The sequence below is a fragment of the Papilio polytes genome, unplaced genomic scaffold, assembly GCF_000836215.1.
Source record: "Papilio polytes unplaced genomic scaffold, Ppol_1.0 DF823879.1, whole genome shotgun sequence".
NCBI classification, from domain to species: domain Eukaryota; kingdom Metazoa; phylum Arthropoda; class Insecta; order Lepidoptera; family Papilionidae; genus Papilio; species Papilio polytes.
The window spans coordinates 422587-450564 of NW_013525325.1; the positions used below are offsets into that span (position 1 = coordinate 422587).

Consider the following 27978-nt stretch of genomic DNA (forward strand, 5'->3'; position numbering starts at 1 on the left):
ACAATTAGACACATTATCCTATCCACTCGCGGCTGGTCACAAATACCTAAAAATATCGTCGCCATATTGGTATTGTCAAAAAGTTCGCGATCCATCGGTATTTAGGAAAAAATGATTTTTCGTTTTTCCAAGACCGTATCGCCTGTGTTCTTGTGATCAGACGTTATCTAACGTGTATTTAGATGTTTCGTTTGTCGGATCCGGTGCTCGATTTGGTTTGTAAATGATGTTTTCAATGGAGTGCTCAGGGCGGAATAGGTCTGGGACATCGGAGGACTCGGAGATGAACGCTGGTGGGGAAGTGGTGAGAGAAGGAGTGCCATCGGATGAGGTGTATTCAGCTGTGGCTGCGGTCTCCGACGAGATCGGGGATATATTAAAGGATGAACTGGGTGACGCCGATAGGGCGGACAGGATTGGTGCTGAATTGGCAGACCTGAGTGCGGAACTGGGACTTCTGGCCGGTTTAGCTGACGGCGAGCCACAGCAGGACTTCCCGTCGCTCTTCGAGATGGCTGTTAGTATTCTCTTTGTTCAGTAATGTCGAAAAATATGCGTATGTCGAACGGTATTGATCCTGTAAATTTTTTTTTATCTATGAATCGCAATAACAAATATTATGTCTCTTCGATCGATAATCATGAAAGAAGTTCTTTGTTATACAGAAAGTATTAGTATGAGTTATAAAAAGCTCTAAAAACCTTTATCTATTGTTTTCAGACTGAAAAATCTTGTATTCAGACTGAAATAATGTCGCGATTTATTGATCAGTTTCGGACCTTGTATTAACATTGTACAAATATGCAACTACTTGGACCTAGGTTTTTAAAGTTCACAATATACTTAATAAAAGCAATTCAACCTTGACATTTGAAATCATACAGCACTTTTACATTTTTGTTATAGATATTCATTTATTGTATTACAAGTAATGTAACTTTAGTAATCTTACTTCTTACTTACATTATAAATGCGAAAGTTTAGATGGATGGATGGATGGATGTTTGTTACAGTTTGTAACCTAAACGGCTGAAGGGATCTTGATGAAATTTGGCATAGATGTAGAGGATAGTCTGGAAGAACACATAGGCTACTTGCTTTTATTTTTTTTCATTCCGTGCGGATGGAGTCGCGGGCGAAAGCTAGTTCAATATATTTTAGTAATTGAGAATTGATACATTTAAAACATATTCTTAAATAATCTAAATCTGATTCCTTTAATGAACAACCAAACAAAATTAATTTACTCTGCATACTATGTTTTTACGATACTTTACCTGTGCATAACTTGTTGGCAAATTTTATCTATATCTGTTAAGTCAATTAAAAAATATATACAACAACTAAACAGTGGTAGAGCCCGCTTTAACATCTTTGCACAAATGGGCTGGCTCGCCCATTGCAATACCACACAGAAAACTGTTTCGTCTGATGAGTGTGGTGCTAAAGGCCTAATATTAGTCCTTTTCCCACCATTTTCTTTCTCTGAAAGGATCTGAAGGAGAAGTGGACTTGACAGAGGAGATGCATAGGAAGGGGAAATTCCTCCGACATTGATTGAGGGTAGGCATCTGTAACTGGGGATGTCTAAGGGCAGAGATAGCTTTGTTTTCTCGGTGAATTCAGTCGGTCCCTCACTTGTTTGCCACTCTATAGTATAAAAAGTATAATAAACTGTTCATCTTTTATCATATTGATAACATTAGTAAGATTAAATAGTTATTTATTTATATCTAACTAGCTTTTACCCACAACTGTAACTGCATGGAGTTAAAGATTTTGTATCCAATATGTTCTACAGCTGTGCCATATTTCATTGGAATCCATTCAACAGTTTAGACTACAAACTCTAAGAAGTATTGGTCCCTTTAAACTTAGACATTTATAATAATGGCCTAGTCACCCCTTACTTAGGGTAGGCTCCTAGCCCCTCAGTGAGGACCTATAGAGCTGGGGATGATGGTGGTGATTCATAATATTAGGTAGACTACTATCATATACTATGATTTATTCAATTCTGTTTCTCGCAACTTTGTCAGTGTGAATTTAAAAAAATAGAATAAACATAGCTTTTGCTACTCAATGATAACTTAGCTTTTTAATGGTGGAAGAAATTGGTCCAGTAGTGTTTGAGTTATTTCAATACATATAAAAATACAAATCTTTCCTCTTTTTAATATTAGTATACATTAATTTGTGTCCTTGTGTACTTCTAGTCTTCCTTTTGTGCAATCTTCTTTGCCTTCTGGCACAACATAATGCCTACTTTTCCCCTTATTTGTATGTTGTCCTTTTTCATCATCTCCCTTACCATATCCCTCTCCAGTAGGGTCGGCGCACTAGGTTTTCATCCTCCAAATATTTAACATCTGTCATCTAAGTCAATCCTTTCTTGACCATGTCACCTTTCACTCAATACATACATCTCTTTCTAGGTCTCTCTCTACCTGTCTACCTCTATACACTCATAACTAAAGTTCTCCTTGTTACATTTGATTCATCCCTTCTCATAACATACCAATACCATGTATATTATGAGAAGAAATGATGTTTGTATATTGTTAGTATTCACCTATTTCTTTTTCTTTTTACTTAATGGTTGTGATATCAAGATAATTCTATCTTCCATCATCTCTGTCATCTTTCCCTTCTTATTTATATTATAAGGTGGCAAACAAGTAAGCGATTACCTGAATCCACCACAGTGGAAAGTGACCGCTGCCCATAGACATCATTGCCTTCCCTGGATTGACAGTGGAGGGGACGCATATAAAGAGGGTACACCCCTTCCTATGCGTCTCCTCCACCATCAAATGCACTTTTCCTTCCCATCCATTCCTATTAGGAAAAGGGTGGAAAAGGAAAGGTTTAGTAACTTTTTAGGTATTTCCAAATTAGGCCACCGTCACCACACATATCAGAAAAACGCGCAATTGCTTCCAATTCACGCCTCTCTTCTACGTGGTTGTGGTATTACACCGGGCGAGCCGGCCCATTTGTGTGAAGATGTTAAAGCAGGCTTTACCACTGTTAAGCATCTATTACCCTTATTATGTTAGCTTTAAGATATATCATCCATCTCTTTCTAGGCATATTGTCTCTTCATATTGAATTGCAACATAGTAATAATATTGTAAACAAGTTTTTTATAGTACAAGTTTTCAACATTCTTAATAAAAAACTGAATGAAATAACATTGCATTTTTGCAATTATTTGCAATCTACAAGTGATATTTATGTTTTGTAGATAATTTTTTATTTTTTCTGTTTTATAATTCTTTTTGTTTAATGTTTTAATTTTACTAATAACTAACTTTCGCCCTCGTCAAATTAAAAAGTAAAATTAACAAGTAGCCTTTGTGTCCTTTACATATATTTCCCCGGAGATCGAGCAAAAGCTCAGTGTAGAGGGTACCAGTGGATTTCATTGGAGATCCTGGGACCCTCAAATAGTACCTAAGGGCGGCCACCAAGGTTTTAGTGAGTTGAAATCTCACATAACCCTGTCTTTAAAAAAAATCACAGGGTATCCTTTCAAAGATTTTCTCCTGATACCAAAAAAAAAATAGGACCTTATAATGTTACAAGAAGTGAAATATCATCATCATTACCAGCACATATACATCCCTACTGAGGGGCTCAGGGCTAGCTACCTTAGCTTAGCTGGCTATCCTGAGTTAGTGACTAGGCCGTAGTCAACCAGTTGCGCAGCGACTTCACACATATCTTTGAATTCAAGAAGTAAAGTATCACATATAATTATTCCAGATGGGTCACCGCAGTTCGGCCAGTGGGTCTTCATCATCATCGTGGTCGGGGCGGCGCCGCTCCGCCAGGTCTAGGGCTCCGCCGCGTCGCAGGCCCATTGCCAAGGGCAAGGAGGTATATTCCTCCCTTATTGAACTTATATTCAGGTACATTGGTGTGCAATGTACTATAGACTTAATTCAGAGGTTCCCAAAGTTTAGAACCCCTCTTACAAATGTCCGGTTTAGATACGCACTTTATTATACAGATGTACCTAAGGGGGTTCTGACCCCGGGAGTGCATAAACTAATTTAGCGAGGACCTTCAGATCTTTGTTATTACTGTTATTGATGGATGTTTATATTTTGACAACTAGAGAAAATCTCTGGAAATTGGTTGTTTGTATTCACTTTACTTTAATTGCAGTGGAACTTATGAAGTGCATATAACAGGGGGTCTGGCACGAAAATTAGTGGCAAAATATTTGTAATACGGATCTCAGATAAATATTTTTCATGACGTAACGAATAGTAGACCTATAGAATAGGACCCCTGTAGTAAATGAAAATGTATTTCATTATTACTTTTTTATACGTTTTTACTACCGTACGGATTTTTTTGGGTTTTCGAAAAACAAGAAAGGTTAAAGGCCTGTCCCACCATATTGTAAAATATATGATAACAATCCAACGTGTAAAATATGGGATGGAAATATCGGATTTTGTTCCCTTATCTGACGTCATTTTTAAGCTATCTGAGCCTCTATCAGCCAGTAGTGGGGCAGGCTCTAAGTGTTGTAATTAATTTTATAAATGTATGTTTATAGACATCACGTCTTCGGAACGCAGTGGCTCGCCGCGCGGCGTTACTCGCTCGGCGTGGCCCGCCTTCTGATGCGTCTGATGTTGGTGCTGATTCCGACTCTGATGATCAATGGACCGAGTTGGATGATGCTTGTGAGTACCCAACTGAGGAACAGATAATATATTTTATAGGCAATATTACATTTTTATAGGCAATATTATATACTATATTTTTTAGGCAATTAAATACAACTAACTCTTACCAGAATTGCCGCTGTAATATGTCAGAATGATATTGTCAGCTGTCATAGGGATGTCTGTCCCGTTGTTCTAATGTTGCCCGATTTTCTTAACATTATGTGTGTTTGTATGTTTGTAACGGCCTATAGCATAAACTATTGATTCGATTTTGATCAATGGGGTTTTATTAGATTCGTCTTCTTCTACAGAGTGTTATAGGATACTAGCTTTCGCCCGCGACTCGGTCTGCGTGTAATTAAAAAAAAAGCGAGTAGCCTATGTGTTCTTTCACACTATTCTCTACATCTATGACAATTATCGCAATCCGTTCAGCAGTTTAGGATACAAACCTCCATCCATACAAACTTTCGCATTTACAATATTAGTAAGATTGTAGATTATTAAATCATCAACCTCCCTTGTGTTTAGAGGGTTGGCACAGTATGTGCTGCTTTCACATATCTGTTAGTCATGAATTCTTTTTATTTTCCCTTAAGCATATCTTTAAGACAAACCATATATACTCTGGTCTTCCTCTACCTTTGTCATCATCCACTTGCCTTTATCCCTTACGGAGGGTCGGCACAGTATGTGCTTCCATACATCTCTATCAGTCATATCTGAATCCACTCCTTTCTCGCATATCCTCTTTCACACAATCCATCCATACTTTCTTCCGTTTTCCTCTTCCTTTGCAGCCTAATTTTTTCATCACCATCTCACTATTTAAGGGCTTAGAGTGTAACCTAAGTGACTAGGCAGTTATCTACTCTGGCCTACTGTTGACTTGGTTGGTATTGGTAGGTTTTTTTTAGTTATAATTTGTTTTTTTTTTTTTTGCAGCGGGTTTATCTGACACTTCATCGGGTAAAGAGGCAGCTGTTGTGGATATGGACTGCAATGATTACCATAAGGAACCGGTTAGTTTCTTATATTTACTATCTATACTATTATAATAAAGCGTAAACACACACTTCTTTGTTGCCTAAGATGTCAGCAATTACACCATATTTTTGAATAATTCCTTTTTTAATAAAAAGCCCTACACTTACACGCTTTAGGCTACATATTATCACGCCATTAAAACTCTAAAATACATCTAAACTGTTCCATTTATATAAAAAACATCCAACTAAATCAATTTTTCCAAGTGGTAGTGCCCGCTTTAACATCTCAGCACGAATGGACCGGTACGCCCGGTGTAATACCACGACCACACAGAAGACAGGCGTGAAATGGAAGCAATTCCGTGTTTCGTCTGATGAGTGTGGTGCCGGAGGCCTAATTTAAGTCCCTTTCTCTTTACCGCCCTTTTCTTATAAGGAGAGGATGGGAAGGGAAAGTGGATTTCACGGAGGAGGAGATAAATAGGAAGGGGAAATATCCTCTTTATGTGCATCTCCTCCTCTGTCGGATAAGGGTAGGTAACGCATTTGCAATTGCGGATGTCTATGGGCAGCGGTTGTTTCGCCATTTTGGCGGATTCAGGTGGCCGCTTACTCGTTTGGCACCTTTTGTTATAAAAAAAAAAATCAGCATTTATAACATTAGTAAGAAGTAATATTTATCCATGAACAGCTTTTAAAAGCAATTTTTTATGTTTTTTTCATTATAAATATGTATTTCTTGCAGGCGGAAGCACCAGCCCTCGGGCAGTTCCTGCTACCCTTGCTGAGCAGTGGACCTGCCCCGGAGCCTGACCACTTCCTCATCAGGCATGAAGATATACTGCAGGTCAGAATCACAACTATGTGTTCGCTTTTTAACTATTTTGGTACATTCCGTATTCTCTAAAGTAAATATTAGGAGACGTAAGGAATAGTGGGGGTTAGAAGAATGATAGTTGATATCTTACTTGAAACATTTTTCACATAATCTAACTAACGCTATCTTTTCGTAGGTAAAACCACATGTAAATATAACTAACTAGCTTACGCCCGCGACCCCGTCCGCGTGGAATTTAAAAAACAAATATATATAGCCTGTGTTCTTCCGGACTATCCTCTACATCAATACAAAATTTCATCGAAATCCGTTTAGACGTTTAGGCTACAAACTAACAAACATCCATCTAAACTTTCACATCTTACTAATATTATAAATGCGAAAGTTTAGATGGATGGATGTTAGAGTTCGTAGCCAAAATGGCTGAACGGATCATAATGAAATTTGGTATAGACGTAGAAGATAGTCTGAAAGAACACATAGGCTACTTAGTTTTTTTTAATTCTACGCGGACGGAGTCCCAGGCGAAAGCTAGTTTATAATATTAGTATGATATTTCAGCTTCTAGCCTCAGCGGAGGAGACGGTGAGGGACGATCATCCCATAGACGATGATGAAGATGGCATCGACTCGCAGACTGATATGTGAGTATATTAAATACTAACTCTTGATCGCGACTTTGTCCGCCTCAAAATAAATAATATAGCCTATGTTACTCACAGATAAATTACCTTTATAATCGGCCCAATGGTTTTTGAGTTATTTCAATACAAATAAAAAACTATCCTCTTTATAATTATTGTATAGACATCTGCAGGTAATTTTTTACAACCTAAAAACAAATAAATACTGAGTATAGAAGTTTTCTTATTAATTTACAAAAAAAATAGAGGGAAAAACGTAATCTTCACTAATATAAGGAAATCTTTATATTTTTATGTAAAAGGAACGGATGAAAGGAGACTACATGTGACAGAAATGCGAATGTTAAGATGGATGTAACACGAATGGATAAGATACGAAATGAGTATATTAGAGGAAGTGAAGTAGCGCCAGTGGTAGAAGGTAAGGAGTAAAAGGTTAGCATGGGGGCATGTTATGAGGGATGAATCGCATGTTACAAGAACGTTAGTTATGAGTGTGGTACACCGGTAGAGGTAGACATAGAAAGAGATGGATGTATTGTGTAAAAGGTGACATCAAAAAGGGAGTGATGACAGATGACGTATGATAGAGTTTGGAGGACAAAAACCTGTTGCGCCGACACTACGGGAGTAGGATAAGATGATGATGATGATTTGAATTTTTATGTAATGAGTAAACTCAAAAACTACTTGACCAATTCCAAAAACTCTTTCACTATTAGAAAGCTACATTATTACTAAATGTTATAGGATATATTAATAATTAGATTTAGACGAAATTATATCTAAAATTCTTGGTTTTAATTGCAGTCTATCAAACAGTGACATGTTCGTCTTCGAAGAGCCCCCTGTCACCCCGGAGGAGGAAGCTGCCTTGCTGCACTATGTCTGCGGTAATATATCTATATATAGCTTGCGGCCGCGACTCTGTCCGCATGGTTAAAAATAAACTGAGTAACCTATGTGTTCTTCCAGACTATCCTCTACATCTATACCAAATTTTATTGAAATCCGTTCAGTCGTTTAGTGTACAAACTCTAACAAACATCCATCTATCTAAATCTTTGCATTTATAATATTAGTATGATTTATATCTATACTATTATAATAAAGCGTAAACACACTACTTTGTTACCTAAGATGTCAGCAATTACACCATATTTTTGAATAATTCTTTATTTAATAAAAAGCCCTACACTTACGACATGCTTTAGGCTATATTTTCACGCCATTAAACTTAGGGAGTAAATATTTTGGATAAAAACCCTAATGTGGGAAAGAGACCATAAGTTGCTGCCAACATCAAGGACGCAAGATTGCTAAGTTTTGTCATGATATGTTATTTTGACATTTGCAATTGACAATTTGACACATGTAAACAATAAAATAATTTTATGCTGATAAAATCGCACATGAACAGCTAGTTATTTGATAAACATTTATTACAGCTAAGGCGTAAAGGCATTTATCAGATAATTTACTTTTTAATTTGCCTCTTTGTTTCATAGAGAGATAGCTTCTATTGCTCCAAGCGAACTGTGCTACAACTGTCGTGCCTGGACAGCCTTTGATTAGCATTTCTGTTTAGTCGCGTAAAGTACAAAGCGGTACAGATGAAGCTAATCCCGTTTCATTGTTATTTGTTCAGTACTGTGAATTTCCACTTTTGAAACACTTGTGTGATACACATTTTATCTGTTTAATTCTCATTGAAAAAAAAAATGTAACACTAATCTTTACTAATGTAATAATGCGGAAACGGAGTCGCGAGCGAAAGCTAGTATTTCATAATGAAAAGCTTTATTTAAAATGAAAAATATCGTTTGTAATACTATTCTCGATTTAAAAAAAATATTCATCAACATTTTCAGATGTGATTGCACATATAAAGAGTTTTCACTACTTGAAACGCTTAAAAATACATACTGAAATGAAAAACTTAGTTAAAGAATACAAAGAGCGCGCGCAAACTTTGGACTAAACTATCGCACAACTGTTTAGTCGCGTTTAGATTCCTTTCAGCTTATATGCGCAATATTACTCAATTTTTAGTTGTGGACCTAAACAGTTGAATTTGCAGCAAAACAATCGACACGCACAACGCACAACTGGGATGCGATAGTTTAATCAAAGGTGTGAGTCCGCTCTAATATGAGCATTAAGATTACAAAACCGTAGTTTTCCACACTAACGAAACGTTTATACAAAGACATTTCGTTATCCTTGACATCTTACTAATATTATAAATGCGAAAATTTAGATGGATGGATGGATTGATGGATGTTTGTTAGAGTTGTAGACTAAACGGTTGAATTGATTTCGATAAAATTTAGTATAGATGTATAGGATCGTCTGGAGGAACACATAGGCTACTCACTTTTGTTTTTTTTTAATTCCACGCGGTTGGAGTCGCGGGCGATAGCTAGTCTTAATATAAAAACGAAAGATAATTATATGTGTATTTGTTCATTTTTTTATTATGATTAGAAATTGTATGCATATAAACATTACCGTCACTCGGAAACTGTTTGGTTGCATCTGTATAGAGCCTGATTGCAAACGGAATATTAAGTACGATTCATTTACACCTATACATATTGAATAATGCATTACATTAACAAATTGTATAATGCAATAATTTTGGCGAATACCGTTAATAAAGTAACAAAATTGACTTTTCGTATTCATCGTTGTTTGAGTATAAAACAGCTGTCAATTGTTTTATTTGTTTTAAGAAACAGCGTAAGAACGCACGCACACCGGTGATTAAACTATATGATGTGAATCAATCGACAATCGCACCACAGCTTTGCAATAGTTTAGTCAAAGATGTGCGCCCGCTCTAAGGTAATTGGTGTCATTACAAAATAATCATGTTAATACTAAACTTCATCGACAAAATTGTTAGATTAATTATTGTGCTTTTCGTCAGATAAGGGCGCTGTAAAAATCTAATACAAACTTTGTTTGTCTAGATTACGAAAACGTTCTTACGAATTTTCATGACAACCGCTCTGGTTAATTCATTTAAACGAACATTTTAACGGAGCAATTCACAATGATTTTCGCGAACTTAGATGAAACTTGTACCAACATTAGTCGTCGAAACTTTACTAAATCCTTTAAGTCTTCCGATTGGCTTACAAAGGACGATCGCAGCGAACCTATAAATCTGGATTAGAGTATTTCTTTGTACTTGTGCTGAATGAAGTTCATATCTGTTCATAATTTATTATACTTAAACGTCGATTCCTGATGTTATATTTGGTATGATTTATTTAAATATTCTTTACTATTATTCAGTGAATTTTGTTGAAAGCTATATTCCTCTAGTTCACGTTTAGTATATTTACCTAAAATTTATTCAGAAAGTAAAATATTTCGGCAATATAATTATCGTTATTTGTCTCTGTTTATACAATCCCTAACTTTCGTGGAAGCTTTACATTCCAACAACACTCCGAGCCATCTGTCACGCGCTTGACATTTTTGTGTCATATCTGACACGTTGTGAAACGTTCCCTTGACGCAAATTAAATTAATTATACATTAAAAGGTGCACCTTTGACCAAATTATCGCACAACTGTTTAGTCGCGCTTTCATTCCTAAGAGCTTATATGGAGGTGCGCAAACTACACGATTTTTAGTTGTGCAACTAAACAGTTGAATCGGCTGCGAAACAATCGACAATCGCACAACGGTTGTGCGATAGTTTAGTCAAAGGTGAACACCTTTTGGCCGCTTTGAGAATGAGTATTACTTCTCAATAATCATTAATTAATAACACATCTTCTAGTAATCATGTGTAGAGAAGGAAAATATAAAAAAACAAAAGCAAGTAATAAAAATACATTTTCTATATTAAACTTGTAATTAAAAGACATTATAACTAGATTATAGCAATATAAAACGTGGCTTTTAGAGTTGATTACAAGTTGCTCTAGGAAATTCAATTTACCGTATAAAATTGCCTCCACACCCAGCTGCGGCGACTAAGGTGTGTTCGCAAAAGAATTGCGAATACAAATTATGTGGAAGGGAACTAGGACTCGTAATAATTTTTGAACGAGATATATTTGTAGCGACATATTACATCACAAATATGACAATAGATAATGTAATATCCATTAAAAAAACCCTTATTATCTAATATGAATAAAATTGAATTCTATAACTAGGAAGAATTTCTTAGGCAATATAAAACTAAATAAATGATATGTCTTACTGTAAATGGAGTATATTTCTTGTAAGTGCAATTGAAAAAATATACATCTTAAACACATATTAGTAAAGTATGGTTAGGTGGCAAATAATTATTCTTAAAAAAAGTAGCTGAATATAAAAGTATGCATGTAAAGTCGCGAGAAACAACTTAATTTTAAAACATAGCACAATTGTACACAAGAAACCGATTTCATTTACACTAATATATCAAAACGTACCAATATTTCCTCATGAAAAACCCTTAGTAAATAAACCACATAAGAGCGATGGCATTGCTTATTGAATAGGGTTATAAATAACTTTACTACAATAACGCGTTCGTATTGTGCGAATCGAAATATATATACATATAACGGAACTATTATAGCATACACGGGCTAAACTCTATTGTTTGTATGATGACGTATGACATTCATAGAAAACGCTGACAGCGTGAATAAAAAGCAATCTACCTTTGCCACTCCTTTGAAATCTGTATTAAATTATTTCACACCTAGCACAAAATGCTATAATTACGTAGACCGTTCAACCACATCCATTCTAATTACAACCCTCATACTGCACGGTAATATTAATGAAGATTTTAAGCACATAATGAGTTTCGAACATACACTATATAAAGAGAATACATTCATAAGATTTTGTAAATAGTTTTAAGAAACCTTGCAAATGTTAACGTCGTAAATCCAGTTTGTTCTATCCGAGACGTTTTGTATAATACCTGTATATTAAATATATTTCATGTGATTTTTAAAACGAATTCTGTACTCATAATTTTATTTAAAGCGCATTTATTTATTTTATGAAGTTTTGATTAACATTATTTTTTTTTTGTTTTATTTAATTTTAATGTCTGCAAATTTTCTTATAATGTCCCACTTTGAGGTTTACGATGTAACTTGTTGCTGAAATATTTTCTTGGAGCAAAATTAATAAATGTTCGCCACTGTATCGGCGTTTCATAGTGTTACTTTAACTGAATACTTCTAGTGTTTAAAATTTATCTACAGTTGACAGTTCTAAAATCTTCTAAAGCCCATTTTCGTCTTTTCCAGCGTGAAAAACTTTCTGTGACAGCCTCGCTTTACAAATGAATTCATTTATCGTTCCGGCTACAAACCGAGGCTTAACATGATACGTTGCAAATTGACCTCTGTATCTGTTACTTTAAGGTTGATTTTAGAGATGCAAAACTTATGATTTAGGATACAATGAAAGGCTCTACGTGACCGCATGAGATTAAAATAACTAGAAATTCAATTAGGTCTCAAGGACGCTAAAATTTAAATTAGGGGTTGATTACGTTAAAAGATATTAAAGCTCTACCATTGGTAAACTACCTGTTACTGCATTACCAAAAACTTGTACATTAATGGACAAGTTTTATTGTATTAGTAAAAGTTACTTCGTTAAAGTATCTACGTGTTTTAATTGCCAGTAACCGTAACCGAATGAAAACTTTTACCAAAACACACCTACCGAAGTTTTAACAATGCAGAACTTTGTTATTTGCCTCTCCATGTTTTGAATCATAATAAGTTCGTATATCCGGTACAAACCAAATTTCTATCGATTCGTTTTCTATTCCTTTTGTAGAGGATAAGACCTTTTTTCCACTACACAACTAATCTGTCAGTGGTAAAGACGTTTGACCCTTAGCTAACAACTTTTTTATTTAGTTACTATTTATTTAATTCCTTTTGCACAAAAATAACAATAGGAAACTAAAACTACTACAAGAATTGCGCAAGGACGGCCTTATTGCTTTCACCAATCTCTTACAGGCAACCCAGTGGGACAGGAGAAGCTTTTTTTATTATTATTATTGATTCATGAAATACATGTGCAAGTTTAGTTTATTGTTAACCTGTTATTACACAGCCTGAAGATCTGCCATTGTACCTCAACATCATGATGAACGATATCATCGTTTCCTCAAAAATCGTGTGTGCACTTTCACATAGGCATTGCTAAGGGGAAAAGAGGGGGTGCAGGTAACCCCTAGACCTAGTCTAGATAATCGGCTGGCAACATCCATGCACTTACATAATACGTAAGAACTCCTTAGCTTAACTTATTGCATTAAGTAGTCCTCAGTAGCGCGGTCCCTGAATTTTCAATTAACGTTAAAGCTTAAGCGAATATTTAAATTCTTAAAGATAATTAAGGTTTAAAAGATAGTTAACTACAAGACGGATATTAATTTAAAACATCCCCGCCAGGAACTACCGACTGAACTGTTTAAAATCCATATTACAAACGACTAAGTTTGACACTAATGAGTACTATGATTTTTTTTATGTTGACGCAATGTTAACAATGTTTTCTATGGTAGTTTCATAAATAACCAATTAAAATTAATTAACTAATAGACATGCTTTTTTAATAATATTTAATAGCTACAAAAATGTAAACAAAAAGGTCATCAAAGCTTTAAAAAAATGGTTTTAACAAGGACAAAGTTTAAATTACATAAAAAACAAAAACAAATTTCAACAAAACCTTTGTTCGGAAAAGTGACGCTTCTTGTTTATCACATTTCAAATCTCATAACGAGGACTCCGGACTAAGTTTGTACGACATCTGCAAAACATTTGATCGATCAGGTTTTTTATCTTTTCAGAAACCGAGGACAGATTTGGAAATCTAGCTTAGATCCCACTTTAACATAATACAAAAAGGACATGTTCGAGGAATAAAAGATGTAATGCGTCCAGAGAGATTTAACATAGATAAGGCATAGTTGACTCTATGGAAAGATACCATAAGTTGCTGCCAACATCGAGGAAGCAAGATTGCCAAGATATGTCATATGATGTCATTTTGACATTTGCTAATGATAATTTGACAAATGTAAACAATAAAATAAAATTTTCCTAATTTCATGCGGATGAAGCCGCACGGGAACAGCTAGTGACGAATAAAACGTCTTAAACATCTATAAATGTAGAGCAGACTTTACGTGAACAATACATAATTGCTTTTCGCCCAGCTTTCTTTTATTACTGCCAGCAGTGTACGTCCGATGTTAATTCCCTTAGCCATTTTGCTTGTGCCTGTTGTTTGTAATTGGATGTTATAATCCAAGGTATAGCATCACATTGCCCACGTAAAATGTTTTATTGACACATTTATATTAAAATAAAAACAAAAAAGCCTTTTTTCCTTGTAATTTAAAGATTACAAAAGTTTACAAAAAAAATCATTTAATACAAATCTTACAAGGGGTCTAGCACGAAAATTTGCGTACCAAATATTCGGAACGTCATCAACAAAACTTGTAGTGCCGGGAACTTAATCTTTGAAAATATATGCACAAGTACGAGGTATCAGGATTGGTTCGAAGCTATTGTTGGAATTCCGACACATACAAAATATTTTTTAAGCAGAATGAAAGGAAAATATTCTTTTTCTGCGAATTGTTCCAATCGAAAACATACAGGCATTTCCCAGTGGTGCTTTATTCAATTGAATTTGAACTTTTGTAGACTAACGTAATCTCGAATTATTCCACCCTTTGATTACGAATTACACGTAAGCCGAGTGAACAGAATCAATTTAAAATCTAATTTATATTCAAAATGTATTTTCGATAACTTAAGCCAATGTGTAAACGTTTATAATAATTGGTATGCATAAATCTGCTTTTGCTTACAATTGTTTGTTCGAAGGATTTCTTTGTTTATCTTTTGTTTATATAGTCTTTGTTTATTAACATTTTGTTATTCTATTTTTAATCTCCTTGATCAATGTAAAAGGTTTTTAATCAAAAATGGATTACACTTTGTTTGCATTGTTAAACGTAATATATCTTTCAACTTAATCTTTTTAATTGTGGGTTTCCACTGTGGACGTACTCATTTACAAATGTCTATTCATCCTTATCATTCTCTTTAAAAAAATAGAGATACGAATATTTGTAATACAAGCGTCACGGTGGTATTTCACGTTATTAATCAACTCCTATCGAACAATACAGAACATGAAAAGATGTATCCAATTTACCTTCCAAGCTTAAGATTCTATAGAGAAGACTTTATTGCTAAACGTTTTAAGGTCACAATTGTAATGCAAATTAGGCGACACAATACAAGGACCGCAGCCTCTGTGAATGTTTAATGCGGATTGATTTTCATTGTTCTATACTTTAGCACTGCGACTAAATTAAATTAAGCTTGTCTTTATGCTTAATATATAAAGCAATTTAATCCATTGTATTTACAATTTAAGAGAAAAACAACGAATCAGTAAGGTTACCTTTGACATAGTTATTTAAGAAGAATTTATTGAAATCTGACAAACTTGTTTGAGAATCTAAAATTTTTTGTTTATTCAATAAATAACCATTTTAAATTGTAATTAAACAAGTAATAAATCTTCAACTTATCTTGAAGCATCCAAATTGCTTTTAGTCAAATTCTTTTAGATCAACAGTGTAATTTATTTGGGTAGCAATAAAACCGTTACGGTTTACACGTAAAATTTATAGGTGGTAACATTAAGATACGTGTAAATATAAGATTATATACTGAAAAAGTGTCAATTACAAAATTGAACTTTACTAGGTTAATTAAATTTTTGTTACTAATCGATAAGAAGTGTAAGAAAGTATTTATACTATTTCATGTAATAAATGTATTGGAAATATGTATTTTACGAAAGGGTTAATAGATTGACCTTATATGTATTCCCTAAATATTTATTTTTAAATTCAACCAAGAAAAGCTGATTTTAAAACTGTATTCTAGTAAGTAATTTCGTGTGTTCCATACCAAAAACATACTAAATTATCTGTTACATAAGAAAGTGATTTTCTGTTTATCTGTATCAATATTATAAAGATGAAATATGTAAATCAAAATCTACTGGACCGATTCCATCAATTCTTTCATTAGAGAGCTAACAGTAACAATATATTTATTTCTAGATTTAAAAAAAAATACCCTTGGTCGAAGTCATGTGATAAGTCTAGCAAATGAAAATATATAAATTATTATCTTATCTTACAAATACAATGATGATGATGATGATGATGATGATGATGATGATGATGAGAAAGTTGGCTGGATGTTCATTAGAGTTTGTAGCCTAAACGGCTCAAAGAATCCATAGATGTAGAGCATAGTCTGGAAAAACACATAGGCTACTTTCTTTTGTTTTTTATTTCCACGCGAACAGAATCGCGGGCGAAAGCAAGTAACACATTATTTACGTGTGAGTGCAAGGAGAAAGTATTTTAAAAAAAGACATGGCCCGACCTTGACATCACACCTAACATCGACCCGCAGTCCTCTTATCTATTATAAAATCTACTAACAATGTTATTGGACTGAAGCTTGAAAAATCACTTGTTGCCGATTGTAATCGTGAACACTTCGTAAATTAGACTTGGAAAAATGATCCGATTTATTTTCATAGCTTTTTGTATCTGCTAACTGTTTCACTCAAATGGAATTAATAAGGATTTCTTACTTATGTTGATAAGGTTGTTACGATTATTGCTTTAGAAATATTCGGACTGAAATAATAAAAATTACTATAGTTATGCGTTAAAGAGTACTCGTAACTAACATCGAGCATGTATTCATATAGTAAAAAAATGTAAGAAATATGGCCTATATTACTCAAGTCGAGTCAATATAATCAATATCATTTAAGTTGGTAATTAAGTAACATGTTATTAACTAGTTGGATTGATTTAAACTCAATGACGCAAAACGTACAGTCAGCGAGAACATAACTTAACCATCGTTAAATAAAAAAGTACTGTATAAAAAGTTAAGAGTAAGTTACACTAGGAAAGTGAAAATAATCACAGATTGTATTCAGGGTTGCCGGTGATTAAAAAAGAAATAATGATTTTAAGAAAGTTCTATGCCATAAACCCTTTTTATACATTGCTTTCGAGCGCGACTCCGTCCGCGTGGTTAAAAGACAAAAGTAAGTACCCTATGTGTTTTTCCAGACTATGCTCGGAATCTTTTTGAAATTTCATTGACATCCGTTGAGCCATTTAAACTACAAACTCTAACAAACATCCATCCATCCATCTCAACTTTCACATCTATAATATTGGTAAAATTATCTTCAACACTTGCGTATCCTTGTAGTGAAACACAGACGTACAAATGTTTCAAATATAGGTAAAATTCCAATAATTTTTATTTTCACGATGACTGTACAAACTCGTAATAGAATTAACTCTAACAGCATTTGCACTATATTCATATGCTATTTATAACTACGATCTAAATAAAAAAAGTTATCGCACCTCTTTCACTTTTAAGACGAAAAAGCCTAATTTTAAAAAAAATGTGTCAAAATGGTCACAAAGTAAGCACCGAGTAGACTATTTTATAATTTACGTAAGTATCTGAATGTACTATATAGTATATACTAGCTTTCGCCCGCGACTTCGTTTACGTGGAATTGAAAAAAACAAAAGTGAATAGCCTATGTGTTCTTCCAGATTACCTTCTACATCTATGCCAAATTTCATCGAAATCCGTTCAGCCATTTAGGCTACAAATTCTGACAAACATTCATCTATCCATCTATATAAATTTTCAAATTTATAATATTAGTAAGAAAGTAAGATTATAGTAATGTATAAAAAGATTTTTCAGGTTTTATTTTATAACGCAGTAAATTTGAACAACGTTATCAAGGGTAGGACCCAAGAGTACTGAATATAATTAGAATAGACTTATTTTGTTTGACAATAGAGAAATGGACTAGACAAAGAGGTGATGTTATACAAAATAACTTTTATTTTGACGCAGGTGAGATACAGATGACACTCACATATTTGATGAATAAAGAACGAATACTGAATCAAAAATTCCCACACCTGCACTAGACGCAAGCTTAGAGTTCATTTTTTGTTTATAGGATGACAGAGTGGATTGAGCTCGCTTGTCAGGTCCTGTTTTTTAATAATCAAAGCTTATAGCTAACACAAAACCAGCAATAATATGTCATTGACCCTACAATGGCAGTCAGGGCCTGGGTTCATTATATCAAAATTAATGAAGTCATACCGAATGTTATTCAGCTGAAGGTTGCAAAGGTGTTTGCCACATGTTTTTTTTTAATTAAAAATAGTAGATACGGTTTCATTATACGTGAAAATATTATAAATTTTTTTGTAATTAACCTAGCCGTCGCCGTGATTTTGTCAAAATGTAATTAAAAAATCTTCTACGTCAACAAAATGTATGGAATAAGTTTAATATAGTCACCTCCCCTTCTACATTATTAATAATCTAAACCCAACCCATAATGAAAATGTAATAAGATAAAAAATAATAAGTATTCCCATACCTTAACAGCATAGAGCATAAATTGCAGAGGCGACAGTTTTATTCGTACCCTTATAAATTACATTAGCAAGTCCCATCGGACAAGTGGTGAAGATATCTCCAAGTTCACTCTCGCCGAGAGATGGAAAACTAAGCTTGAATACAATCTTCTCTGGACCTTAAAAATACAATAACCAATTGTTTCGTTGCAAAGATAATAACAATGAAAGTTCGTGTTGCATTGCACAAAAAAAATCGCAAACAAAATTAAATTCCTTATCAGTATAAAGAAACCAATGAATTATTAAAACTGGAACTTTTTTACCAAAAAAAAGTAATTATTATTATGATGGTTATAATAATAATAGATAGTAGCTTATTATAAGAATTTTAAAGGAGTAAAAATTGTTTATTGCGGGAAATGAATGTCTAATATGTCACTCATAGCCGAGAGGGTGTAAGTAAATACTTCAGATTTTAATTTGGCGCTGCCGGGACTTGCTACAATGCATATGACTTTATTTTACACTGAGTTTTTTCCGCGACTCCGTCCGCAAGAAATAAAAAAAAGTAAGTAGCCCATGTGTTCTTCCAGTCCATCCGCTACGTCTATGCTAAATTCATCATTCATTCATCGCTTTCCGTTCAGCCGTTTAGGCTACAAACTGTATCAAACATCCATCCATGTAAATTTTCGCATTTATAATTATTAAGAGTTCCGTATATAACTCTACATGTAACTTATTTGATTCATTGATACAATTTGTATAAAACAATCACACGTCTACTTCATGAGAATGATATTCGTTAAGCAAAAGGTTTTCAAGGACGTGTGTCTTAGTCAGGAGAGTGAAGCCTGCTGCTAGAGATAAGGGTAACAATAGCCCTTCTCGTATATTATGTTGGATTAAGTTATCTTACAAAGGAAATATAAGAATATATGTTACATTAACGAGACATCTAATTAAATTAAGTGAATAGTGGAAATCAACTATTGTTCATTTCGCTGTTTTTTATCTATTACCAAGGATTTAATACAAGTAAACTGTTTCTATATTCTATACAACAAATCGGATTAAATTATCTATACTATTATAATAAAGCGTAAACACACACTTCTTTGTTGCCTAAGATCTCAGCAATTACAGCATATTTTTGAATAATCCTTTTTTTAATAAAAAGCCCTACACTTACGTCAGGCTTTAGGCTATATTTTCACGCCATTAAACTTAGGGGGTAAATATTTTGATAAAAACCCTAATAACTATAACTAATGTGGGAAAGTGACCATACGATACGAGTTGCCAACATCAATAAGCAAGATTGCCATAGTCAGGTCATTTTGCCATTTGCAATTGAGAATTTGATAAATATAAACAATAAAATGATTTTTTTATAATTTTATGCGGATGAAGTCGCATGGGAATAGCTAGTTGTTATTATAAATTAAATATGTGCATAGTACTATGACATTTTCGCATCAACCAAATAGCAGGTGATAAGTTAAAACGATCGTTAGCTTCAAAAGTTTAAAAAAAATACTTGAAACGTTAATATATCAATAGATAATTTTGCTCAGTAACAACGTATATTATAACTTTTTGCTTCTAAATTGTTTCTGAAGTAATATCAAAATCGTAAGTGAACGGAAACAATTGGATGAAAATTGAACTAGTATCAAATTGTGGCACAAAGCCAAAATCATCTTGTCCAAAGTGGACAGAGTCAATCTGGCTCATGCTACACAATTTTACACTTTGGAAGCAATACTTTTGTAACGGATGCGTTCTTGTCAATTTCAATTGAAATGTTCAGCGACTTTTAAATAACAATGAAACATGATCTAAATGTAATTGGAAATTATGTACAAACAGATCGAAAAAAGTATGGATAGATTGTGTGAAAGATTGAGTATGCTTGTTAATTGAAATGTATATAAGAGTCAGATTTAGTACAGTCAAAGTTATAAATATTTATAAATGTACAAAAATACAGGCACATCATCCGTAAACTTCCGAATGAATACATAATTATTGATGTATACTTGCAAACGTATTTTGAAACAGGCGTATCCAATTTTGATCCAGAGTATTGTAATTTTTTAAAATGTTATAACGGGCTCTACTACTTTATGGTTTAAAAGAATCAATTTAAAAGGATCTATTTGTATAAAATTTCGAGCTGCACCTGTATACTTGTAATTCAACTAGGCATAAGCTATGCCTGACCCGAAGCATTTCGCGTAGTGATCACACTCTTAGTTAATTGAGTTTGTTCTTCCTCTACGGGAATTGAAACTGACGTTATTTTCTGTTCGTATAAACCAGGCTTTCGCTGCTGAAAAACATGAACAATTTTTTTACTAACCTAAAATCGAATGCAATATTGGAACATAATGCTTCTTATAAATCAACGCATATCTGGTAGGTTATTATGAAACGTATCATATTAAATATAATTATACAAATATAAATCAACTAAAAACCACTAAGGGATTATTAATTTTTAACGCTAGTTTTCAGGTTTAAAATTACAAGTATAAACTAACGAGCTGTTGCCCGCGACTTCGTCCGCGTGGTATTAGAAAACATACGAACTATTTAAATTACAAAAAACTACCTATCCCTCGGAAACCGGACATTTCTCTGGAATGAAGCTTATCTCATGTGTACTCCAGACTTTGTTTTATATATGTGCCAAATTTCGATGATCGAGTGAACATTAAAAAACTAAATTAATGAATCCCACGGGAACCGTAACTATTCCCCGGATAAAAAGTAGCCTATGTGTTCTTCCAGACTATGCTCTAAACCTGTGCCAAATTTCATGGAGCTCCGTTCAGCCGTTTAGGCTACAAACGCTAACAAACATCCGTCCATCCATCCATCTAAACTTTCGCATTTATAATATTTGTTGGAAAAGTAAGCACGGAAACGTTTTATTTTCAGTTTTCATGTTTGATATTTTAAATTTCCTTAGTTTTTTTCATTCATTTAAAACGCGTCCAAACGTTGATTTGATTATCATCCAGTTTTGCCTTGTTTTATACTGCAACGAAGCATTTATAAAAGTTACCAAGTGAATAGAACTCTGATTTCACATTAAAATTGATTAAATGTTTTACGTATTTTTTCCTCAAAAAGAGGGACATTTTTTTCTAAATTTGCAAATGGTATTATATACTGAACTGATTCAGTTTTTTTTTACATGTTTTCCTGTCTATCTGTCTGTCTGTCTGACTGTCAGCAAGCCGCGTATATTCCAGGTAATCTGCGAAATGGCTGGATTTCGACGGACTTTCACTGGAGGGTAGCTGACATAGATAGGCATATTATAGGCAACTTTTTTTTTTAATTCCGCGATGTCAAAATGGCGTAACGGGTGGTCCAAATTTGCGCTAACGAAGTTTGCGGGCGACAGCTCGTTATGACTAAAAATTTGTTTATAAATAAAAATGCTACTACTACGATAACTCAAAAGCATGTGGTAAAATAATTTAAGTAAATTCGAACTACACTAGTAAAGTGAATCAGAATCAATACATATTGACTTCAAGAACATCTGAAAACACGACCAATTTGTTTCTTAGTATTTCGTTTCTATCACTTTGTCCTTTTACGCCTAATTAGGTCTCGCATTATAATAGCAATTTATTTTTATAATTAAAACGGAAGATTTAATAAAAGTGTTTAAATAAAATAGACTTCTTAATTTATCTATATTACAATAATTAAAAACGGTGTTATGTACAGTCGGAGAAACTGGCAGTGACAAAGACTCAATTGCTTAAACATTTTGAAACGAGGCGCAAAGAAAAAACTAATACAACGCAGCTTATAAATGTATCTGTACGAATAAAACGACACTAATTGCCATACGGCTAGTTTCTTTTTAATAATATAAGGTATATGAGTAAAAAGAAACGTTTGCACCACTATCTTATTAGTTATTTGTAGGAAGAGGCGGGGTTTGTCTCGTTGTAAGGAACACGACAATTTTTCCTGAAGTGGAACACTGCATATTTCCTGTACTGTACTTATCTCAAACTACAATCAGACAATGTCTCATTGTTGAATCTAAATAATCATAAAATATTCCGTAACTATTCGAGACGAAAGGTAATTTTAGAGCAATACAATTAACGACAATGTTGACGTTGATGCGTCGTCGGTACAAATTGAATTAAACAATTATTCAAATCGCAAACGTTGAAATGAAGATGATATGCATAATCATGAAAGTGCTTCTCGACCTACCTCGTTGTAGCGAATGCGCTTTTAATTGAATCTTAGTGAATAATTACAAATGAAATACCTTTCTGTATACTATGGATTTAAATTTAGTAAACAAATTAGAAATCAATCAATCAAATCAAGAAATTTCATTTGAAATCAATTTACAGTGACAGTAGAATTTTTAGATAATTATATGCCGTCCACGGTATTCATAGGCTACAAATAATGGCAACCCTGAAAAGTTGGACTTAAGTTTGTAAAGTCATTAACGCTATTCGTTTATAAAATTTAAAAACTCATAGACTGGCCGCTCCGATTAATCGATTGCAGAGTTATTAAAGTGAACTCGCACGATGAATCGATATTAAATGTGTCTATGAAGATACTATTAATAAAAATAATTATGTTTACATATATGATCAAAACAAGTGTTATAAAACTAAGTACAAACAGGTAGCCCAACAACGCGTAAGAGAGTTGGGGTTGTGCGGTTTAGCTAAGGCCAAAAGATGACAGGATGATGGATTGTCGCACGACGCCATTGCAGGGTTAAAAATAACGATATACGTTACACCAACATCGATAAACTACGTGACGACACCTAGAGTATTTTTTCAAACATAGAAGAAACCAGTTTAAAAAAGTCATAAAATCAGTTTGTTCTAATACGTAATAATAATGCTATGAATATTTCCATATAAGGTAAATTATGATTACATGTTTAATTTGTAAACGCTTAGAAATTTATTGCATGTTCTCACCAATATCCAATAATATTCGGAATAACTCAACCTTTCACTGAATAGGAAGTGCCTTAGCGCTTTCAGAAGCGGCTTTGATAAAAAGAGGCCACCAACCTCGATGTTCCGATCTATTTTGGTCTTCATTCCTATCAATATATCGTTGGAGGCTTTATTGTGCAAAGGTCAATCACTTTGATTTGCCTTACTTAATTTTGCGCGAATTCTATGTAATAATGTATAGAAATTCGAAGATATTTTATTTGTTAATAATCTAAAGTGAATAAAGTTGTACGTGTATTCACAAAATGTAGGTAAATATTCACGATTTTTTATGTAAAGTAGAGGAAGTTATCACAGTGAGAACCCCGAATCGATTATTTTAAATTAAGAATGTTTGCTCTTAAATAAAAAATAGACATTGTGCTCTACATTTTCCAGGATTTAAGGTGTTTATTGTTCTATTAGAAGTCAATAAAATTCTGCCGGGATACTGTACTACTCGTTATTATGATACTAAAATATTTCTTTCAATTCTTAATAGAAAATTAAAACACTAATAAAGCTAATTCTAGTATAAGGAGAAATATATTTATAATACAAACCTTGAACAGTATAAACAAATAAGATTAATAGATAGACCTGGGTTCGATTGAATTAATTTGTTTTTTCAATGATATCGCGACAAGAAAGCTGATATGATCATAAAGGACCCCGTACCTATTATTTATGGATTAAATCTATATAAGGACCAAACATCTTTGTATAAGATTATGTCAAACAAAACTACATATAACTTTATCAATTATTAGTTAAGTAAATCTGTATATCACCAATTAAAGACTTTGATAATACCTACTTTTTAATATACCAAAAATAATGTCTTTGTTCTCAAAGTTCCTATTAAAATTCAATTTCTTATGATAACTGTTTGTAATACATTAAATTTATTTCATTAATAAAACTATAATCAGTGTAGACAAGTTACTCATAAAATTTGATGCTTACCGCTAAATCCTAAATAGCAGAAACGTCCTCTTCTCGCTTGGATAGATTGAAATCCATCATTGTAACTTCACGCACATCTCAGGCGTGACACAGCGTTATTAAATACACAGTGAGTAGAACGAAAAGAATGAACATTGTGCCAGTCAATGTTCCACTTGGCTCACTTCAAAGTTTTCACTTATAAACGGGCGGTTGGGTTGTTTTTATACGGAATGGTTATCGGAAGCGCGTGGACAGGGCCAGACACGACCGTCCTGGGCAAAAGACGGCAGCACACTGACAGGGATGCTGTCGGTTGCTACGATACGACACCCGATCCAACCCCCTGTGGATTGGGCCGCCGCCCTAGACGAGTGGAGCCGCGCAACCTAGTTTTATGTATATGTCGCCGGCGAATTGTGTACACCGACAGTTTGTGATTTGCCCCGAAATCGCAGATTGGACAAAATACTTATAAAATTAATTTATTCACAAATTAACGTGCTATATTCTGACATTCTTTAAATATTTGATGGATGTGATTCATCTCAAAGTCAACTAACGATCAAAGACTCTCATGCACTAATGACAGCGTCATTTTTAAAAAATGCCGAAATAAATCACGGTAATTTGTTTGATACGCAGTTTATAGAGTCTACGTTTCATCTGCATAAATTACAAATGGTCGGAACACGCGAGTTGCCAGCGACATATAAAAGCCACTGTCTGCGTAATAGCTCTTCAGCTATTTCCTGATAAAACGCCGTTGATAGAAATTTGCGTTTTGCAATATATTTTTATGCAAGGATCTGTCCTTTTGCAAACTTCCTGTTTTGTGCGATACCGTCTTTAAATTCTATGATTTTGTGGAAAAGGAAACATCGATACTAAAGCTTGTGGTAAATTTTGATATTAGAATTTATTTTCATTAAAAAAATATATTTTACAATGTTTGCCATTTACTTTCTACTGTTGTTGGTAAAATTAGAAAAATATAACCTCCAACTTTTGGTTCTGGCGTACAATTTTTTGGCTTTCTTTCTTAGATGCACAATTTAGTCAAATTTGCCTATTTTTTACATATCTCTATGTTTTTCTAATATTCTTTAGTAAATTTTCTTACATGGCAATTTGTTTTAATGCTCTACTGATAATTCTTTTATTTCTTGGTAACGATGTTGTAGATTAACTGTAGTAAAAGTATTTCAGTTATTTAATATTTATATCTGTGTGACCTTTTCTCTAGTTGACTTTTACGACACCCACGCGGCAACATGGAATGATGAATTCTATCGCACCGCCAACACAAACAGAATAGGGTTCCGTTGTTTTTTAATCTTTAAATTTTGTTCTGTATTGAACACTTGGGAGAAGCACGCACGCTATCGATATGGGTATCCTATATTGTGCAGTGGACAACCTTAAGCTGATAATTATGATGGATCACTTTGGTTTTTCGTTACATAGCAAAAATTAAAAATAAAGATCTTGATTATTTTTTAATGTTTTTGCTTGTATTTGTCACCCTTATATACCAATATAATAAATCGTAAACACAGATTACTTTGTCATTAATAAAAAGCCCTACACTTACGACACGTTTTAGGCTATATATTTGATAAAAAAAAACAAAAAGGGGAAAGGGACCATAAACTACATGCTGCCAACATCAAGGAAGCAAGGTAATAATTACTGTTACCATAATAATGGTAACAGTAATTTATGTAATTTTATAATTTCATGCGGATGAAGCCGCACGGGAACAGCTAGTTCTTTAATAAATAGAGGCAATAATTTCTATACACATGTTGACATTATTAGCTATCTAAGAAATATATAAAAGATTAAACAGAAGACCATCTTCAAAAATTCTAAACCCATTTTTGAATAAGCTAAACGATGACGAAGGGAAATACTCTTAGTCGCCCATGTTCATATTAACTCGAATGAATAAGATAATAAAAACATAATCCAATAAATATTCAACAAGGAAGAATCACAGACTACACATATGATTTTGTAGACAGTTCTTTTTAGTAGACAAATTACGTACATTTGTAGCAGAAAACATAATCACATTGTAAGTTAGAGATGTTGGATTGTTGCCAGAGTAACCAACAAACACTCAACACAATATATCATAACAGTTTAATTCGACGTAACTAGCCGAAGCTTTTTTTATTCAATTTAACATCTAGAATGGACATGAAAAAGTTTTTTTTTTTCATTTAATAAATCATCATCATCTCCCTTGCATTATCCTACTCACGTAGGGTCGACGCACCAAGTTTTCGTCCTCCAAAGCACTCTATCATCCGTCATCTCAGTCATCACTCCCTTCTTGATGATTTTATAAATGATTTTGGCGCTTCGATTTTCTTACATGATCTTATTGAATTTATATGCTTTCTTGTTTAATACTAGCTGCTGCTCGCGACTTCGCCCACATAAAATTATAAAAAAAAAAAAATTCGACATCGTAACTTTTTAATGGAGAAAGAATTTTTGTAATCGATAAAGTTTTTGAGTTATTTCGAAACATACAAAAATACATATCTTTCCTTACCTTTTTATAAAAACGATGTTTTACTCTAATCGTTACTTCGATAGTTAAAATAAAAATAAATGTCTTGTATTTTTCAAAATTAAATCGTTGAAAATACCATCTACGAGTATCAACATCTGTACAAACATTTTTATAACAGAGAACAATATTGTACTTTCATTAATATGTAAAAGGAAACTCTATTTATTTAGTTCAGTTACAAACCTTGCGTTTATTATGAATGCTGTAATTAATGAAAATTATACGTTTGAAATTCAAACAGAAAAGATAATATTCTATTTATCTTATCTCGTTACCTACTAGCTTTTGATTGCGGCTTTGTTTGCGCAGACTTAAAAAATATAATAATGAAAATAGCTTATGCCCCGCAGTGCAGTTTTTAGAAAAACATTTATCCAAACGGTTCAGTAATTACGCAGTTTATTCAATTGTTTCCATTGAATGATTCTTTCCTCTTTTCGATGTGGATAAAAGATATAGAAAAGAAGTCTTTCGACTAATATCAAGTATTTTCGGGAATTTATAACATTCTCTTATAGGTTTTGCAGTTATTTCAACATAATAATTGCCTTAATACTTGGTGTACTTATAATCCCCAATATTGCAATTCATATTAATTCCATTAAATAATTATAGATCGTTTAGATATTAAATTGACGTCCAACGAGCACACGGCCGCGTGCGCACCCTACCGCGAATCAAATTGAACTGACAGATTCACAAGATGGCCGCCATATCAGTGTTCGGTGTTCGTAACAGGCAAAG

At 33.5% G+C, this 27978-nt stretch overlaps 1 protein-coding gene across 1 annotated transcript; it reads left to right on the forward strand.

Moving 5' to 3' along the window:
* Window positions 1-22: 22 nt before the first annotated feature.
* On the forward strand, window positions 23-27920 carry LOC106102977. The gene is made up of 8 exons (XM_013282603.1): window positions 23-517; window positions 3769-3882; window positions 4574-4703; window positions 5634-5710; window positions 6423-6524; window positions 7077-7159; window positions 7970-8052; window positions 27850-27920. The coding sequence occupies exons 1-8, from the start codon at window positions 224-226 to the stop codon at window positions 27918-27920; spliced, it is 954 nt and encodes a 317-aa protein (XP_013138057.1). The 5' UTR covers window positions 23-223.
* The last annotated feature ends 58 nt before the right edge of the window (window positions 27921-27978 follow it).